The 20,811-nt window shown below is 44.3% G+C and overlaps 1 protein-coding gene across 1 annotated transcript in view; it reads left to right on the top strand.

Moving 5' to 3' along the window:
- The window catches only part of DOCK2 (dedicator of cytokinesis 2), a 1,017,649-nt gene that overhangs the window by 45,312 nt on the left and 951,526 nt on the right, over window positions 1–20,811 (top strand). Inside the window, exon 4 of the mRNA XM_073573729.1 lies at window positions 14,425–14,480. Coding sequence (XP_073429830.1) covers window positions 14,425–14,480 — 56 coding nt within the window. The remainder of the gene's footprint in view (window positions 1–14,424; window positions 14,481–20,811) is intronic.

The following is a 20,811-nucleotide window of genomic DNA, read 5'->3' as shown; positions in this document are numbered from 1 at the left end:
TGAGTCTCATCATCATCTGATGCATACTGAGGTGTGCTGACCATAGGCACTGGCCCACCCGCCTCTTCAGATTCAGAGGGACAAAGCAGTTGCGCATCACTGCATACTCCCTCTTCTTCACGCTCTAGAATGCTGCTTGGCTGGCCACCTCTTTCCAAGCCAACAGATTCTGAGAACAGAAGTAAAGATTGAGATGGCTCCTGTCCAGGGCTCTCAGACTGCCTGGGCAATTTGGCAGGTGGTGAAGAGACAGATGGTTGCTCTTCAGTGCTCTGGCCTTTGGGAGGATGCGGAAGTCATTGAAGTGGATGCGTTAGCTGCCATCCATCCGACAACGGCTTCAATTTGTTCGTCACGCAGCAGTGGGGTACGGCGAGGTCCTACAAAGCTGCGCATGAAGGACTGTTGCCTGGTAAAAGTGGGGGATGCCGGGTCACTGGTGGCCGCAGCAGACACCGAATCCCCACGTCCTCTCCCTGCTGAATCCCCCCGTCCTCTCCCTGCTGAAACTCCACGGCCACGACCACGTGCCTTACTCCCTGCCTTCTTCATCTTGGTAGACTGATAGATAGGCAGAAAAGTAAAAAAGGGGTGGCTTAGTGTTCTTATTCCTGAACACCTGCTAACCAGTATAAGAAACACTAATTTGGCTAAGAGTGTGTGTTCTACACTTTAATATGATCTAATGTGGCCTAGACAACTGTAAAGTGGAGTGTTTGGTGAACTTTATTTCCTTTTTTTTTTTGGGTGGGGGGGAAAGGAAAGGATGTGACCAAAGTTTGAAAGCTATAGTATCACAAACTTTTTGGAGCGATTACAATGCAGGAAGCTAACCTACGATGCAATTGATAAGGCTCCAAAAAATAGGGTGATACTAGCCTGGCTGGCCCTGAAGGGCACAAGCCAGCAAAAAGGCTCCTCTATCTAATCCTATATAGTGTTTGCAACCAACCAATGACAATGGATGCGGTTGGAAGCACACTAATATAAGAGCAAAAATCTGGCTAAATTTGCTGCAAAAAAAGGACTATGTATGAGGCAGGGACGCACGCTGAGTGGACTACAGCTAGCGGTGGCTGTAGAACACACTGCAACGTGAGCTGCACTCACACACAGAGAGACCTATCAGACAGCCAAAAACAGTGCAGAGAAATAGGCTATAGCACTGAAAGGCTGCTGAAAGGCTCCGCTGTCCACTCCTTTAGTGTTTGCAACCAACTTATATGGATACGTATGGAAGCACACTATACAGGAGAAAAAAAAAGCAGCAATAAAAGAAAAATGTGTATGAGGCAGAGACACACGCTGGCCGGCCTACAAGCAGACGTGCCTGCAGGACACACTACACAGCGTGGGTCTGCACTCACACAACCCTTGCAGACAGCTGTGAAAACAGCGCTGCTAGGGAAAAGCAAGCTACAGTGGTGGTTTATGTAGCCTGGATAAAGCACAATATTGTTTTTAGAATCGCTATTTCTAACTGTCCCTCACAGTCTTCAACAGCAGCCTGTCCCTAACTGAATTCACAGCAGAGTGACCAGAAATGGTGGCTGCAGCGCTTTTTATAGTGCATCATGACATCATTTCAGCAGCCAATCACACCCATGCCAGTAGTTAACATGCCTACATGCCTAACAGGATATGCCCACACTTCTGAGGATCCCCATTGGCTGAATCAAATCGAGCGGGCTCCTAGCATTATGGGAACTTCCGATTCCGGTATTCGATATGAAAAAAGTATCGGAACTAAGTATCGGAATTCCGATACAGCTAATATCGGCCGATACCCGATACTTGCGGTATCGGAATGCTCAACACTAATTATTTGCTGTCACTACCCCCTAAATCATCATTATTTGTGCTCACCCAAATCAATACATCATTCACTGTCCCCCACTCTATACCCTAGTGGTGCGTGTACATGCCGGCGTCATTGCGTACGTGTCGTCACCTGTGCATCACAGAAGAGGTGAACGGACTCCCTTGGAGCTGCAAGTCCATTCAGTTTTCATGGCTGTGCTGCACCAGGAAGACTCCCTGCGACTGAGCATGATACTTTATAATACCCTAGAGCCTGGTGAGCATAAGCACAGGTGGGGGGGGCCGAACTGGGTCCACCCCCTCTTTACATCTGCTCATCAAGCCCCATACAGCAGTAAGGGCAGTAATGCCCTGATGGTGGCCCTATTCAAAAGGAAACATGGAAGTGTCCCTGAATCTGTTTATCAATATAACAATGCCTACCCACGCTATTATGGCCTGTTTTAGTTCTGTAGTTATCTCCCTTTTTGCACATCTATAACATCATTGATCGGCAATTACAAAGAGAGGTGCCAGCAGCGGATCTTGGTAAATTGCATGCCCAAGTACAGTGCATTCAGTATGGCAGAATATCCCTTCCTCAAGCAACCATAAATAACTTCTTTGATAACATGCTATGAAGTGTAAATGCATGTCTTTGTTTGTGGTGCTTATACTCAATTTTGAAATTTTTTTTTAGATATTTTGAACATTTTTTTCAACATTTGCATATTAATAAGTTGAATAGACACGCTGTGATTTTCATAATTCCACTATTTTTCCTTTTTAGTGTTAAAATTTCAATGTTGAAAACAGTATATTTAGACTGTGCGTATCTCTTAATTTTTCCCCAATGTCCCCCAAATGCGCAAAAATCCTCATCTCGCGGCATCTGAAGTTGTGATCATCCCTCATCCCCAGCAAATTAAAAGCATTCATATTTATTTTTAATATCTTGTAAGAGGCTTGGTTTTGGATAAATTGCTTATGAACCATAGGGGTTCCGTATGCCGTAATAAAACGACAGAGGGGCATAGATGCTCATAAAAACATAGTTTTGCATCAAGCCACTAGTCAGCTCACACTTGGAATACAAGTACAGTGTATGAAAGGGACAGAACTGAACTGGAGCAGGTGCAGAGAAGAGCAATCAAAGTTATTAAAGGGGTTTTCATCTTTAAAGAAAGTGGACCCTAGGCAGAGTTATACAACTTACATAATAAACAAAGAAAATACTCATCCTTTAAGGGATCATACTCACTTGCGAGAGACTCACACAATTCTCGTGCGAGTCTCTCCCATGAAAACCTGGCACTACCACCGGCATTCGGACCGGAGCATGCGACTGCATAGAAATACATGTAGCCGCACGCTCCGGTCTCGCAAGTGAGTATGAGCCCTTGGGGTCCAATACAGACTCCCTGCCACTGCTCATGTCTGTTTGGCTGCAGTAGTGACGTAATATGGACAGCAAGCATCACTACTTATAGTCAATTGCTGAGCCCAGGGATTGGCTGCAGTAGTGAAGTAAGCTGTTGACATCACCACTGCTGCCAAACCACAGAGACTTGAGTAGTGGCTGAGAGCTAGCGCTAAACCTTAGGAGTGTAACTGTTCTGCTTGATAATTGTTCTATTTGCGTCCACTTCCCATAAAGTTGAAAACCCCTTTATGTTAATGGGAGGACTGCAGTAATATGAAACGTTGTCAAATCTTGGAGTGATTTAGTTTCATTGATCAAAAAAATGACACTGCAGTGCTGAGATGTTTCAAATTATATTTTTAAAACCAAACGTGTAATGATGTCAAGAGTAGAGATGAGCGACTTTCCCTTTTTTCTGGTCGAGTCGGGTTTCATGAAACCCGACTTTCACAAAAGTCGGGTTGAACGAAATCTGCCGATTATTGTGAAAAGTCGAAGTCCAACTGAAACATGAAACCCAAGGTAAGTCAATGGGGAAGAAAAGTCGGCAGTGAGTGGAGGACAGGAAACACACCTACAGTGCCCATTTTAATGCCAAAAACATCAATTCTTATTCCTTAAGCTTGTAAACCTTAATTTACTATATAATAATAGTTAGGCATTGAAAACTGGGGGTTATTTGGCTAAAGTTGTGGGGGGGTAGTGCTGGCTCCAGATTTTCGTGGGCCTAGGGCCAAAGAGTGTCACTGGGCTCGTTTAACACATGACACAATTCATGATCCTTTGATACGGAAGAGAAATAGCGGTACAGTACAATGTAAGATACTTCAATTCTTACATCACATGACTGATATCCATTTTAAATTCTCCAATAGCTCCAAAAACAGACAGTATATTCCTCCATACAGTATTATGGCCACCGCATAGTGTGCCATACAGAGTAATGAGGCCCATATATTTCTCCATACAGAATCATTGGTCCCATATATTGTTCCATACAGTATATGATGAGCTCCACATAATGCTACAGTATATGTTGTTCACCATGGCTGAAGCTCCAGTGTCTTATGGACCCAAATAATGCTCCATATATAATGGGCCCCATTTCTAATGCTCCAGTGTATAATTGGCCCTGTAAATGCTGCTCCAGTGACTGATGTCCACCTTTGGAATGCTCCAGTGTATGATGGGCCCCAGATATCATTCTCCAGAGTATCGTGCCCCCCAAAAATTGCTCCCAACCTTTAAAACAAACAAGTCTCCTCACTAGGGAATCCCTGTACTCTGGACTCCTCTTTATCCCCATCTTCCATCTCTCTGCACTTGGACTATTTAGGCAGAGGGCGTACAGACGTGATGTCATCGCGCTCTTTGACCAGAATGTCACTGTCAGAAAAAGTGTTTGGTTTCCGGGGGCAGTATGGTTGCAAAGCTGAACCTTAAAGGAATGTCCAGAAGGGCACCACCAGGAGTGGAGCCTGCGGCTTAATTGGACTCAACACGGACAACCTCAACCATGCCATCCACAAAAAAGCTGCACAGATTGCAAGCTTAATTCCGTTAACGAACGAGACTCAGGCATGCCCCCGCGGTCTGCTTCCAGATTACTAGAGGGACACGCGAGGCTCTGGCACACGAGATCAGCCAATAACAGGTCTGTCATGCCCTTACATGTCCGGGGCTGCACATGTGCTACAATAAAAGGACCAGCGTGTATCGCTTACAGGTGCGGATAACACGCTGAACCCCGTTAGTGATGGGGATCTGGGATTACAATTCTTCCCCGCGAACAAGCATTTCCCAGTAAGTGCAGGTCAACCGTAATTCTGGAATTAGGCCTAAACGGCATTCCAGAAAGAAAGTGAAAAAATTACGTGTCCAAACCACAGGTGCTGTAGCTTGCTTAACAGCTGGGCTCCTCTACTGAGTAGCACACAGTTATTACATAAACAAGCGGCATAGTTTGGTTCACGGGTGGCCAACTCTGCTGAGAAGCATGCACAGGTTACTAGGCCCAAAGTATTAAGTGGTGTAAATGCAGTCAAAAACTGGTTCTTTCATAAACAGATAGCATAGCTCGGTTCACGGGTGGGCTCTTCTTCTGAGTAGCAGACACAGTTACTAGGCCCAAAAGGATTTTCAGGACAATATGCGGTAAAAAATTATTAGAAACACACATGGTGTAGCTCCTTCACAGGTGTACTACACCGCTGGCTACCAGACACCGCTACTATCCCCTAAAACTGTCTATTATCATTGAAAACCATTATTAATGTGAAAAAAAGATATGCTTTTGTTTAACGAAACGTTCTCGAACGGAAACTGGAACAGCCGAAATTTAATCAAAGTGTTGTAGTTCGACGAATGGATCTAACACCGCCCAAAACCACTAGAATTTGATCTTGGCCAACAGTTCCACTCAAACACCACTCATCTGTAATCAGGAGGCAGACTCAGACGGTTTCAGGCACAGTATGGATTCGACAAAATTGCAGAAACTTGAGAAAGGGTACAGTATCACCGGATAACAGGTATATATAGCATAGTTTAAACATTTTAAAATCTCCGAGTTTATTTCCGGAGTACGACAAAGACACTCACCGCCTCAGTATGGATTAGACAACAATCTAAAAAGTAGAAAAAAGGAAAAGTTTTTGAAGTGTACGCCAGTATACACTGTTGGAGTATCTTTAAATCTTCATATATATTTCTGTCTCAGTAAGACAGTCCAGACTCTCCGCAATAGGAAGCGAGATGGATAAAAGTACAGACATAAAGTCGAGTGATTGCAGAAATTTAGTTATTACTAATCACGGGAAAAACTCCCTGGAGAATTCTCAGAGGCGATGCTGACCCTAAATTACTTTGTGTGTGGAGACAGCGAAAACAGTTCTTTGTGAAGAAAGGGTTGCTGTATCGCAGTACCGTTGATCCCTTCACCGTTACTCATCTCCATCAAATTTTGATCACAGGGAGAGATGTAGACATGGTCCTCACTGCCTATCCTGATCTATCAGGTAACTTTGGAGTGCAAAAGACAGAAGCCACAGGCTGTAGGTAATTCTATTGGATTGCCATGAGAGGGCACATTTAAAAATGTGGGCAGGAATGTCACACATCTGTGAGTAGGAAAACTGTGAAACCTGATGATAAACCACCACTGCATCTCATTGTGAGTCGACGTCCATAAGAAATGGAAGCCATTGATCATCTGAAGCTAGAGCCCAGCCAGCAGGACAGGGCATAGCTATGTCTTAACCATCATCTATCAGTTCACCAAATTTGTAGTGGCAGTCCCAGGGAAGGATTTGACAGCCCAGACTACACAGCGGAGGAGCAGGGAGAGGTAAATATTCTGGGGCCCTGCCCAAGCAAGGGGGGCCCACTCGTGGGCGTCGGTACTGGCACTGGGCCCCTCATAGTACGCCGGTGTGTCTGACGGCGGGTGTGCACCCCCACCGTCAGAGACACTTGATTGCACTATGAGGGACCCTGTGCCAGTGCCAGCGCCCAAGAGTCAGCCCACCCACCTGTCCAGGGCAATGGCACTCGCACAGTTGCGTGCACTAGGTGGTGACCCCGGCCATGGGGGGAGGGAGGCAACCCAGTTAGGGAGGTTTAAAAAATGGCATATGTTGTTGTTGTTGGACATTCAGCAGCTGCAAATGGAGGAATCCAAGAAGTCCGAGGAAGAGGAGGACAAAAACAAGCCATTTTTCTGGCAACCTATGTGTCATCAGGGGAAGGTGGGACAAAATCCTTTGAAACCGTGCATGGTTCATTTTAATGAAGGTTAGATCATCAACATTTTGGGTTGACAGACTTGTCCTTTTTTCTGTCAGGATTGAGCCAGCAGCACTGAAGACTCTTTCCGATAGCACACTAGCAGCAGGGCAAGCGAGCTCCTGTAAGGCATATTGTGCCAATTCAGGCCAGGCATCCAGTTTAGAGGCCCAATAGTCAAAGGGGAATGACCTGTGAGGGAGAATATCGATATGGGAGAAGTAGTTTGTAACCATACTTGACAATTGCTGTCTCCTGTCACTTTCAATCGATGCAGTATTACCATTCGTGTGAGCGGGACTTGAAAAATCAGTCCACAACATGGTCATGAAACCCCTGTCCCCAACGCCACTTCTGATGTGTGCACCATGAACACCTCTTCCATGTTTCCCCCCTACGTTTCGTTGGAGAACCATCACCACTGCTGTGTGCTTGGAATGCCTGAAACAAACGGTTACCAGAGTTGCTTGTTTGTTAGCCAATATTAGGTCAAGGTTCTCCTGTGGCATGATGTTTTGGAATTTGCCTTTATAGCATGGATCCAGGATGCTGGCCAACCAGTAGTCGTCATGGTTCATCATTTTGGCAATGCGGGGGTCCCTTTTTAGGATCTGCAAGGCATAATCTGACATGTGGGCTAATGTTCCCAGTGTCAATGATGCACTGCGAGTGCTGGGTGGAGGAGCACTTTCTGGCAAATCCACATCCCTCCAGTCATGCACAAACCCTGTACCAGACCTTGCCACACCAACATTTTCTCTTGCCCCACGAGAAGCATCCTCCTCCCCTAAATATTCATCCCCATCATCATCCTCCTCCTCCTCCTCCTCTTCCTCTTCTTCCTCCACCTCATCCAGGAGAGATCCCGGAGCAGACAATGGCTGACTGTCATCAAGGCTTCCCTCCTCCTCTTCCTCATCCTCCTCGGCTCCAGACGCATGCTCCTTAATGTGCGTCAAAGTTTGCATGAGCAGACGCATAAGTGGGATGCTCATGCTTATGATGGCTTCGTCTGCGCTTACAAGTCGTGTGCATTCCTCAAAACACTGAAGGACTTTAGAGGTCTTTCAGCTTCGACCACTGCACACCCGACAACTCCATGTATGCCCTCAAAGTGCCTGGCCGTGTATCCTCCCACAAATGCATTACAGCCTGCGTCTGTTCACATAGCCTCTCAACCATGTGCAGGGTGGCGTTCCACCTTGTTGCAACGTCGATAAACAGGCAGTGCTTGGGAAGTTGGAGCAATCGCTGCAGCTTCTGCATACGACTGGAGTGTATGGGTGACCGACGGATGTGCGAGCACAGTCTTCGGACCTTCTGGAGCAGGCCTGTTTACTCGGGATAATTATTGAGGAAGCACTGCACCACCAGGTTCAAGGTGTGAGCCAGGCAAGGTATGTGTCGGAGTTTTGAAAGGGCTATGGCTGCCACAAAATTCCGGCCGTTATCACAAACTACCTTGCCTGTCTCAAGATGTAGACTGCCCAGCCATGACTCAGTTTGTCGCTGCAAGTAGTCGGCAGTGCCTCTGCGGTGTCTGTCGCCCAAACACATCATCTTCAAAGCAGCCTGCTGATGCTTACCACTAGCTGTTAGATAGTGGGACACCGAGTGTGCAACACTGGCAGCTGCGGATGGAGTGCTTGTGCGACTGCGCTCTGTGGACGAGCTTTCGCTTCTGGAGGAGGAGGCGGGTCAAACGCCTACACCCAACTGTTTCCTATACCATTGGCTAGGCAGCACTGTCCCACCGCCGCTGTCCCCTGTGGACCCTGCATCCACCACATTAACCCAGTGCGCAGTGATGGACACGTAACGGCCCTGGCCATGCCTACTTGACCATGAATCTGTTGTCATGTGCACCTTTCCACTCACTGATTGCTTGAATGCATGGACAATGCAGTCTTTCACATGAAGGTGGAGGGCTGGGATGGCTTTGCAAGAAATGTGCCGACTGGGTAGGTCATAGCATGGTACTGCGTAGGCCATGAGTTCGCGGAAAGCTTCGCTTTCAACCAACCGGTAGGGCATCATCTCTAACGAGATTAGCTTGGCAATGTGGGCGTTCAAACCCAGTGTACGCGGATGAGAGGATAAGTACTTTCTTGTCCTCCTCATAGTCTCTGGTAGGGTGAGCTGGACTTGAGAGCTGCATATGATGGAACTAGCGGTGGATATGGCTGACTGAGAGAGGGTTGATGATGGTGATGGAGTTGTTGTTTTTTCTGATGGCCTAGATTCAGTCTTTCGTAGCAATAACTTTGTGATTCCCTGACAGCTTTGGCCTTGCAACGACACCTCAACATTTGCTGCTGGTGGTGTGCTAACCGGTGGGCTTACAGTGGGGGAAACTGTGAAGTGTTGCTGACTACCTTCATTGGGAGCAGTTGCCCATGTGGTACGTGAGGTTTGGTAGTCCATCCACGCTTGCAAGTGCATGGTGGTTAAATGTCTAAGCATGTAACCGGTATTCAAATTTCTCAGATTTTTCCCTCGGCTAAAGGTCTTTGCGCACTACTTACAAATAACCTTTGCCTGATCATTAGGATTTTGTTCAAAAAAGTGCCACACTGCACTCTTCCTACTATGGAAGACATTTTGAGGCCTTGCACGCTGTGCTAATTTGACCATCTGGCCTAGCTGTCCTGCAACTCTTTTGGTTTTTGTAACCCGTTTTTGGACTGCTCCAGGCCTGCCAGATAACAGCTGTTGCGATGTCGATGCCTGCTGCGGATCCTCCTCCTCCTCTTCTGAGCTATTGGCAGCGGCACCCTCTTCCCCCAATGGATGCCAATCTGGGTCAACAACTGGGTCATCCATCACCTCCTCTTCAATGTCATGTGCACCTTCCTCTGTGTCACCATGTAAGGTGGTATAGTATGCGGGAAGGGGTACCTGAGTTTCATCAGGGTCAGATTCTGGCTCGGTACACTGCGAGGACAATGTAGTGCTCTGAGTGAATGTACCAGCAGATAAATCTAGCAGTGGCTGTGCATCAGTGCACTCCATGTCAGATTCTTCTTGGAATGGGTAATTCGCGATTTGACTTGATAACCCAGACATGGTATGTGAAAAGAGCTCCATGGAGTAATCTGTAGTTTGGCCTGCCGCATCCTTTACTTTTGGTAGGGGTGAAGGACACAAGGAAAGGTGTGGTTCCTGACCATGAGCCTCCAATGACGACTCAGTGCTTTTATTTTTTGAAACTTCAGAAGAGGAGGCGATAGAGCTGGAGGCTGTGTCAGCAAAGTAAGCCAAAACTTGTTCCTTTAGCTCCGGCTTTAAAAGCGGTTTACCTACTCCCAGAAAAGGGAGCCTTCGAGGCCTTGTGGAGCCAGACGATGACGCAGGCTCAACACCTCCTGCATTAGGTGATATTGTGCTTTTGCCACTACCAGCAGATCCACCACCACCAACAACAACATCATTACCAGCTGGCAACCCACACCCACTTCCACAGTCTCTTCCAACACACTTCCTCATTTTTAGGAAAATGTACCCTAAATACCACCAGCAATATGGTTCTGTAAAACAAGGTGCAAGGTGTATATAGTATTGGGGAGAATTTGAATCTCCCTACAGACTTGAGGACACTGAACTAATATCTCAGGTCCAGTGTAGATTACACCTCAATATAACAGGCTGAAATTGGATGGTGTATAAAATGTCTATATAGGACTGAGAATTTGAATCTCCCTACAGACTTGAGGACACTGAACTAATATACAGGCCCAGTGTAGATTACACCTCAATATAATAGGCTGAAATTGGATGGTGTATAAAATGTCTATATAGGACTGGGGAGAACTTGAATCTCCCTAGAGATTTTAGCAAGCTGACAATGATGCTCTCAGTCCCAAGTATGGCAGCAGGCAGCCTAATAAGCAGGACTGCTGCACACAAAAGGGTGGAAAAATGAACGCTTGGTAACTGGGCAAAAAAGAGGAAGAAAAGTATTTTTGCTTTTAAAAAAAGCAGTTTGCACAGCAGTGTGAAAACGGCAATGCAGCTATCAGGGAGCCTTATAAGGCAGCCTAATAACCAACAGAGCTGATGCACCAAAATATAGCCTCCCCTTGCACTGAACACTAACTGGTGTGTTGTACAGGCAAAATTGCTAGCAGCAGAAGCAGTTTTTCGTATCTTCCCTGCCTAACGCTCTCCCTACAGAATCAGCAGCAGTAGCAGCTCTCCCTATTCTGAGATCAGCAGAAGTAAGATGGCGGTCGGCGTGCACGCCCTTTAATAGCCCCTGTGATGCCACACAAAGCAAGCCAATAACTTGCATGCCCTTCTCAAAGATGGTGGTGACCGCTGCCTGTCATCGCGTTGCCCACAGTGTGCGTCCTCCATCATTGGCTGAAAAAGGGCGCTGAAGCATCACTTGAAACGCGACTTTGGCGCCATGGTCGCCGACCTCGTGGTCGACCTCGCGCTATGGTCGGGTTTCGTTTCATGAAACCCGACTTTTGCGAAAGTCGGCGACTTTTGCGAAAGTCGGCGACTTTTGAAATTGACCGACCCGTTTCGCTCAACTCTAGTCAAGAGCAATCCTACCAGATACAGGAAGGCTATTTAATCAACATCACAGACAGCAATTCTTTACTGTGCAAGTATTAAGACTATGGAATGCAACACTCATAGATAGGTGGAAAATTTTTATTTTTATTCGTGTTTTTCAGTTCATAGTGCAAAAAATAAACTAAAATTACGTGCAATACAATAAATTAAACAAATTAATACATACATCATGACATGCAAAGATTTGGTAAAATAACCAGGTAACTGACATGTCCATATCTAATTTAGAGAAAAGGCTTAATTTTCATTCATAAAGTATAGGCAATAATAAAATAAACAAGATATTGTGATAATCAGATAACGTCAAAGGATGTCTGGCTAAGTTTTTGGGGGTAAATAGGAAGTTAATAAACATAGTACGTAGTTTTTAAGGTTGAATGAAGACTTGAAGTCCATCTAGTTCAACCCATAGCCTAAAATGCTGATCCAGAGGAAGGAAAAAAATCCCCGTGCGGCAAACCGTAAGCTCTACATTGGGGATAAAGTTTCCTTCCCGACTCCACACACAGCAATCAGACTAGCTCCGTGGATCAACGCAATTTCAAGAAAACTAGTGTATATACCCTGTAATATTATACTTTTCAAGAAAGGCACCCAGTCCCATCTTAATAAAGCTGTATTCATTTTTGTATAGCTTATTATTGTGTTGCAAATACATAATTCTTAGCATTAAAGCCAGTAAAAAGTGAAGTAAGGAGCATGTATTTTTTATATTGGCACCAGTCAAGGGGTAGTATATGCATCATATGAACAGTCCAGGAAGTTTTTAAGCTCCTGGTGCAAGACTGGATCAAAAAAATCTACAAGATACTGGGGTGAAATTAGTTTAGTTTAAACTGGTTAGTACAATTTACGAAAGGCTCATGGGAATGGTTCACTATGGAACGTGCTAGATTTAACACATCTTCTGCCATTGTCTTGGGACCAGGTACAACAGTACACATTGATGTTATTGTTGGAGGTCAGACCTTGCAGGTTGGAGCATGGACAAGAAATAAAAAGGTGGTGCAGTGTAATGGATGATGTGGAGGAAAGACCAGTTCCTCCCACGTCACCAATGTGACGTAACTACACAGGCACAGCTCTCCGGCGCCCCCTTTGTCTCTCAGGTCAGTAAGGGAACTGCACCTAGAGCAAATGGCTGCCGGGGAGGATGTCCTGTTACCCGCTGGGTATTCTAAGATCTGTAATCGGAGTAAAAGCATCAGCCCAAGATAAATTTTATGGTTTAATTGCCTTAAGGGCGCACTAGATAATTACAGAAATATACAGTAAGCTATACAACGGAATTACAGTGGATTTGCAGTCAGAGTAAAAATATAACAATAATGGTACAAGGCTTAGATATTAAGCTGGAGGTCAATTTACCAGGTTGAAGGTTGAATGTGGATGCCGGGAACTCTGCAGTCCACAGGTACAAGAATCTTAGTTGCCGGACAAATCCCTGTTGATTTCTATGGATTCTGCCACACTAGGGTGTGGCCCGTCTTGATTGTCTGTGGCCGAATTGGATGGCAGAGATTTTACGTGCACGGAGAAAAGAATACACAAGACAAGGTGTATCATGTTAATATGATTCTTCTATATCTTTAATCCAAGGTGTACAGTTTTTATAACAGAAATCGCGCTGTCTCATTGTGTTACATCATGGGTGCATTTCCAAATTACTGTTTACCCCAAATAGTAAATTAGTATTGATCTCATATGTTCCCATATCGCTACATAATCATTATGTACATAATTATCATCTTCTAGCCCGATCCACCCTAGTCCACCCAGTATTGCATGAAGCCTAGGTAGGTTATACAATACAGAAAAATCAGAAGTCTCTTAAAGCAACATGATCCCAATATTCAGCAAAGCGTCTATATTGTGGTACAGTTTTGATTCTTGTATATATTCATATGCCATGTATTTTCCCCTTAACACCCCAAAGTGCGGGCCGCTGCTCCCTTGGCAGGTCTGCCCCAGTTCCTTCTTAGATCATCATCATCTGGTTCTTCTGTGTGAGTGACAGTGTCTGCCATGTGCTGCCAGTTCTTAAGCATGCTGGGTTCCTCCCCCCTGTGTCAGAGGGTGGGCTAATAATCTCCACCCTTTAGCTCCCTGCAGAACTTATTCCCAATATCTAAGAAAGGGGGTAACTTCCAGGATGATTGGATCAGTACACGACAGGTACCAGTGAATGCGGTTTGTTTTGCCTGTCATGTGGAGAGCAAACATGGCCCCATTGGGTTGCTGTGGAGGGCCAATCTCTAGATCTCAGGTCCCAGAGCCCTCACCGACTCAGGAGCCACACTGCCAGATGCGCGATTTCCTCAGTCACGCAGATATTTTTTATGAGTCTATAACTCGAAAGGTGTGCTCATAATCCATGATCCTAGGATGGAGTCGAAGCGGCTGGGAGAGACAATGGATGTGTATTTGTGTCCAGCTGACAGGTATATTTTAATTTAAGCCCCCAGGCACCTTCATGCCCCATGCTGGCTTGGCTCCTACTCCAGCTTTGAAGTTCTGTTTTGGCCTTATCTCATTATCATACAAAAAGGCCTTGCTATTCAACATTGGAACACTAAATCCTGCTTTCTTCAATATGCTACAGGCCCTGGGGGGGAGCAGTTAGCTGTCAAACAAACTGGCATTGGGACAGGGCAAGCTCAGACATGAGGTGAGCATTATGCCCCATATCCAAGATGGCGGCTGCTCCTTCATCACAGTTTATCTGTGTATGTACATGATATCTGTGACATATAATATTTGGGCATTACAAAAAAAGGTTATCCTGTGAATCTATACTTATGTTTCATAATTTATGCTGCTCTTATTTCCTACAGGGAATATTTCCTAAATCATTTATCCACGTCAAGGAGGTTACAAATCAAAAGAAAAGGTATGATTGCTCTTTTACGCTCAGGATTATTGTACATGATCAGCTCAGAACATAATTGTAACATTTTATAAGTAGTTTTTTGAACATTGCTTGATTATATTAAACATTATCAGAAAAAATTCTATAAAGAAATCGGGAAGATGTATATCTTTGTACCGTGTTAGCCAGTAGATAGAAAAATATTCAGGATTGAGAGTCCTCAGTAGTTGATACCTTTTAATGGCTAACTGAAAAGATGGTAACACATTGCAAGCTTTCGAGACTACTCAGGTCTCTTCATCAGGCTAGACTAATACAAAATCTGAAGAGTCACATATTTATGCACAATACAGCCTAGAAAAAATGCAATAGATAAGACAAGTGACGTGAAGCAGAACTATCAATATGGTAGAGGGAGAAACATAAATATAAACATTGGACCAGTTCATAGATAAGGAGTCCGGATGTTTTATGGTCCTCTGATTGGGGTCTAGTTCTGTGTTGTGATGCCCCCACACGGTTTTAAAAGGAAATTCCTTAATTGATGTAAAAAGACATAAATCCATGCGACACATTCATTCCAGCACTGAGAGTGTCAAAGTTCGTCATAAATTTGTACTCCCAAACTCGTCTCTCTCTCTGAGAATTGAAGTTACCTTTCAATACCAGTAATTTCATATCCACGCTGCTGTGATCAGGGATACAGAAATGTTTTGCCACAGGTAGATCCATTCTTTTTTCTCTTATTGTGTGACGATGAGCATTCATCCTTGTTCTAAGCTTTTGCCCTGTCTCCCCCACATACATACCCCCAGTTGGACATTTAGTACAAATAATTAAGTACACCACATTAGATGTAATGCAGCTGAAAGTACCTGCGATCTTGTAGTCCTGATGTGAGTTGGGGATCTTTATCTTGTCCGTGGTCATTATAAATGGACAGGTTTTACATTTTTTCTGGTTGCAAGGAAAGGTTCCTGCAGTTGTTGTAGAGGACAGGGAGCTCCTGACAATGATGCTTCTTAAATTTGGGGGCTGCCTAAAACACAGCAGTGGGGGGTCTGGAAAAATGGATTTCAATCGGGCATCTTTTTTGTAGTAAAGGTTGTAATTTCCGTGCAGCTCCCCTTAGCACCTCCAGATTTGGGTTGTAGGTGACTACTAGAGGCACTCGGTTATTTTCTTCTTTAGCTTTGTAATTTAGCAGGTGATTCCTTGACAATCTGGTGGCTCTTGTAATTTGGTTTTCAATTGTTCTTGGATGGTAACAATTGGATGGTAACAAGAACAATTGAAAACCAAATTACAAGAGCCACCAGATTGTCAAGGAATCACCTGCTAAATTACAAAGCTAAAGAAGAAAATAACCGAGTGCCTCTAGTAGTCACCTACAACCCAAATCTGGAGGTGCTAAGGGGAGCTGCACGGAAATTACAACCTTTACTACAAAAAGATGCCCGATTGAAATCCATTTTTCCAGACCCCCCACTGCTGTGTTTTAGGCAGCCCCCAAATTTAAGAAGCATCATTGTCAGAAGCTCCCTGTCCTCTACAACAACTGCAGGAACCTTTCCTTGCAACCAGAAAAAATGTAAAACCTGTCCATTTATAATGACCACGGACAAGATAAAGATCCCCAACTCACATCAGGACTACAAGATCGCAGGTACTTTCAGCTGCATTACATCTAATATGGTGTACTTAATTATTTGTACTAAATGTCCAACTGGGGGTATGTATGTGGGGGAGACAGGGCAAAAGCTTAGAACAAGGATGAATGCTCATCGTCACACAATAAGAGAAAAAAGAATGGATCTACCTGTGGCAAAACATTTCTGTATCCCTGATCACAGCAGCGTGGATATGAAATTACAGGTATTGAAAGGTAACTTCAATTCTCAGAGAGAGAGACGAGTTTGGGAGTATAAATTTATGACGAACTTTGACACTCTCAGTGCTGGAATGAATGTGTCGCATGGATTTATGTCTTTTTACATCAATTAAGGAATTTCCTTTTAAAACCGTGTGGGGGCATCACAACACAGAACTAGACCCCAATCAGAGGACCATAAAACATCCGGACTCCTTATCTATGAACTGGTCCAATGTTTATATTTATGTTTCTCCCTCTCCCATATTGATAGTTCTGCTTCACGTCACTTGTCTTATCTATTGCATTTTTTCTAGGCTGTATTGTGCATAAATATGTGACTCTTCAGATTTTGTATTAGTCTAGCCTGATGAAGAGACCTGAGTAGTCTCGAAAGCTTGCAATGTGTTACCATCTTTTCAGTTAGCCATTAAAAGGTATCAACTACTGAGGACTCTCAATCCTGAATATTTTTCTATAAAGAAATCATATTTAAGCCTTAAATCTTGCATTACTATTATTTGTTTCAATTGCTTTATTGCATCCACCAACACCTGATCTATAGAAAAGTAAAAAGAATTTATTCAATCTTTAAACAGCAGAACAAGAAAAAAATTCTAAACCCCAGAATTCCATTTTTTTGGTCACAACATTGCAATAAAATGTAATAACATGCGATCAAAACATTGTATTTACCTCAAAATAGTGTCAATAAAAACATCAGCTTAGTGCACAAAAACTAAGCCCTCATCCAGCTCCAGATCCTGAAAAATAGAAATGCTACGGGTTTTGGAAAATGCCACCTTTTTTAAAATGTTTTTATATACTTTGGATTATTTTCACAACTTAAATAAAAAAGAACCTATAAATGTTTGGTATCTGTGAACTTGTAATGAGCTGGAGAATCATAATGACAGGTCTGTTTTAGCACTAGGTGAGCAAAATTAAAAAAAAAAAAAAAAATGCAATTTCACTGCACTTAGATTTTTTTCCTGTTTTCCAGTACACTATGCCATAAAATCAATGGTATCGTTCAAAAGCACATTTCGTCTCACAAAAAACAAACCCTCACACAGCTATATTGAAGGAAAAATATTAAAGGTTACGGCTCTGGGAAGAAGAGCAACAAAAAACAAAAAATTAAACGGGTTGCTCACTTTCAGGAAAGTGGGCCATAAACTGTGAATAATGCCTAAAATAAGAAAATCAGCATCTACACACCCTTTATTGTTTTTAGGTATTTTGCACAATTTGGGGCCCAAATTCCCAAAACTGGACAATTCCTTTAGTCAACATAGAATTTTGGTCTGAGGATTAAAATTAAGAAATAAAATTGAGGAAATCTGAAAATCATAGGAAAATAGAAATCTTAACGACATGCTAAATGTAAGTCTTAAGTCTTGCCTTAATAATATTTGTTTCTATTGCTTTATCTTACAAGCATGATTGTGATTCTTTTAACCCCTTCCTGACATGAGACGTACTATCCCGTCCATGGGACCCGGGACCCGGGCCCCTATGCCCATGGACGGGATAGTACGTCTACCGCGATCAGTGGCGCCCACGTGGTGAGCGCCGCTGATCGCGGCCGGGTGTCAGCTGATTATCACAGCTGACACCCGGCACAATGTGTGAGGGGCGGTCACGGACCGCCCCCGACACGTTAACCCCTTGCACACCGCGATCAAACATGATCGCGGTGTACCGGGGGTTAAAGGGAAGCATCGGCAGGGAGGGGGCTCCCTCCGTGCTTCCCTGAGCCCCCCACGGCAGCGCAATGTGCAGCGCTGCTGCCGGGGGCTCCTTTCCTGCAGGCCCCCGAATCCAAGATGGCGACGGGGACCTTCAGGGGCCTGCAGGAAGCTGGCTTCCTCAGTGCCTGCAAAGCGCAGGCATGAGGAAGCCTTCTGCAGTGCCTGTGACAGATTGCTGATCTGTCACAGTGATCTGTGATGTGACAGATCAGCGATCTGTCACAGGACAGTGATGTTCCACCTGGGACTATTTAATAAAGTAAAAAAAAGTAAAAAAAAGTGTTAAAATAAATTAAAAAAATCGCCAAATAAATTAGGAAAAAAAAAATATTCCCCCAAATCCATTTTTTAGAAATAATAATAAAAAAAATAAAAGTACACATATTAGGTATCGCCGCGTCCGTAACGACCCACCCTATAAAACTGTCCCATTAGTTAACCCCTTTATCGAACCCCGTAAAAAAAAAAAATTAAAAACAAAGCAAAAAATAATGATTTATCATACCGACAAACAAAAAGTGTAATAACGCGCGATCAAAAAGACGCATATAAATTTCCATGGTACCGCTGAAAACGTCATCTTGTTCCGCAAAAAACAAGCTGCCACACAGCATCATCCGCAAAAAAATAAAGTTATAGCTCGCAGAATAAAGCGATGCAAAAATAATTATTTTTTATATAAAATAGTTTTCATTGCATAAAACCGACAAAACATAAAAAAAGACCTAAATAAGGTATCTCTGTAAGCGTACTGACCCGAAGAATAAAACCGCTTTATCAATTTTATCGCACGCGGAACGGTGTAAACGCACCCCCCCAAAAGAAATTCATGAAACGCTGGTTTTTGTTCATTCTGCGTCCCAAAAATCGGAATAAAAAGCGATCAAAAAATGTCACGTGCCCGAAAATGGTACCAATAAAAACGTCAACTCGTCCCGCAAAAAATAAGACCGAACATGACTCGGTGGGTCAAAATACGGAAAAATTAGAGCTCTCAATATGTGGTGATGCAAAAACTATTTTTACAATAAAAAGCGTCTTTTAGCGTGTGACAGCCGCCAAACATAAAAACCACCATAAATAGTAAATCAAACCCCCCGTTATCACCCCCTTAGTTAGGGAAAAATAATAAAATAAAAAAAATGTATTTATTTCCATTTTTCCGTTAGGGTTAGGGCTGAGATTAGGGTTAGGGGTGTGTTGGGGTTCGGGTTGGAGTTAGAATTGGGGGTTTCCACTGTTTGGGCACATCAGGGGCTCTCCAAATGCAACATGGCATCTGATCTCAATTCCAGCCAATTCTGAGTTGAAAAAGTCAAATGGTGCTCCTTCCCTTCCAAGCTCTGCCATGCGCCCAAACAGTGTTTTACCCCCACATGTAGGGTATCAGCCTACTCAGGTCAAATTGCAAAACAATTTTTGGGGTCCTATTTCTCCTGTTACCCTTAGGAAAATAAAATATTGGGGGGCAAAAATATCATTTTTGTGGAAAAAAATGATTTTTTACTCTTCGCCACGACAGCACCCACTGGAGGTATCGGATCCGCCCATTTGGAACAGGAAACCCTACAGGAAAGATAAAAGGGGCGGTCCGCCTTTCCTCCTCAGTTTTGGTTTCCTGTTCCAAATGGAGCAGGATCCTGCAGGATCTTACCTGGGCCATGCATCCGCCTGTGCGGTCTCCTCGGGAACGGCAGGGGCTGCGGTCCGGAAGCAGCGTCGGGTGAGATTCCGTTTGACGGCTCCCCCCTCGTCTGGTGGCATAACGGTGATGACCGGGTCCGGTGAGGGCCGCCCGGTCTTACCAGGGAGCGGGCCGGTCTGGCATCCGGAGGCAGAACACCCCCCCCATCGGTGGGGATACAGCGTGGGAGGTGAAGCCATGAGCACGCGAACCGCGCATGTGAGTAGCGGTGGCGCAGGAGCCGGCCAGCGCCTGACGCTCCTATTCTTCCTGTATCATGGGTCCGCCTTTCTGTGAAATTTTTGCGGCCAGTCCTCCATCATGGCGGAGTTGATTATTCTCGTCATTTACTATGGCCCCAACTTGCTGCTTCGTGAGATCCCCTTTCCCTATCCTAAAGAGCACATCATAACAGTGGGGTCCAGGAATAACATCGGAATACATTTCCTGGAAATCTTCTATCTCCTCTGTGTATCCTGTCTCTGACCGAGTGGCTAAAGTAGGAGGGGGTGGATACTCATAACCACTAGCAATACTACACATAGCAGGGACTGGTGCTGGCGGTGGCTTATAATAGGTGCCGTCCGCGTTTAACAAGGGAAAGGTGGGGGCTGCAACTCCGGGTCTCCTTGCTCCACAATTGTAACAGACCTCTCTCCACTAATCAAAGGTTACTAATAAAGTACTAGCTGGTAATTTGCCAACATTTCTAATAAGACGTAGAAAGGACCCTGTCTCTAAAAGGAAAGATGGGGTATTTTTGACCAGAGGTGTCAGTATCTACTCTAATAAAATTGAAAGAGGAGATAAAATCGAGTCCGTAGACACAATGATTGGTCTACCTGGGGGCTTATCCAGTTGTTTATGGATTTTCGGTAACAAATTAAAAACTGGGATTAGTGGATCTTTTTTTATTAAAAAATCCCTTGTTTTTTTTATCTATGATCTGTAAAGCTAATGCCTTCTCCAAGCTAACTATAATCTGTTCTTGAATAGATGAATTGAGATTAGCAGTAAGGGGTTGATAGACCTCTCTATTAGCTA

Source organism: Dendrobates tinctorius, unplaced genomic scaffold (genome assembly GCF_039654945.1).
Source record: "Dendrobates tinctorius isolate UK_male_01 unplaced genomic scaffold, ASM3965494v1 ptg000036l, whole genome shotgun sequence".
Classification (NCBI taxonomy): domain Eukaryota; kingdom Metazoa; phylum Chordata; class Amphibia; order Anura; family Dendrobatidae; genus Dendrobates; species Dendrobates tinctorius.
The sequence above is the reverse complement of the archived record's forward strand: the minus strand, read 5'-3'. Positions and strand labels throughout refer to the sequence as shown.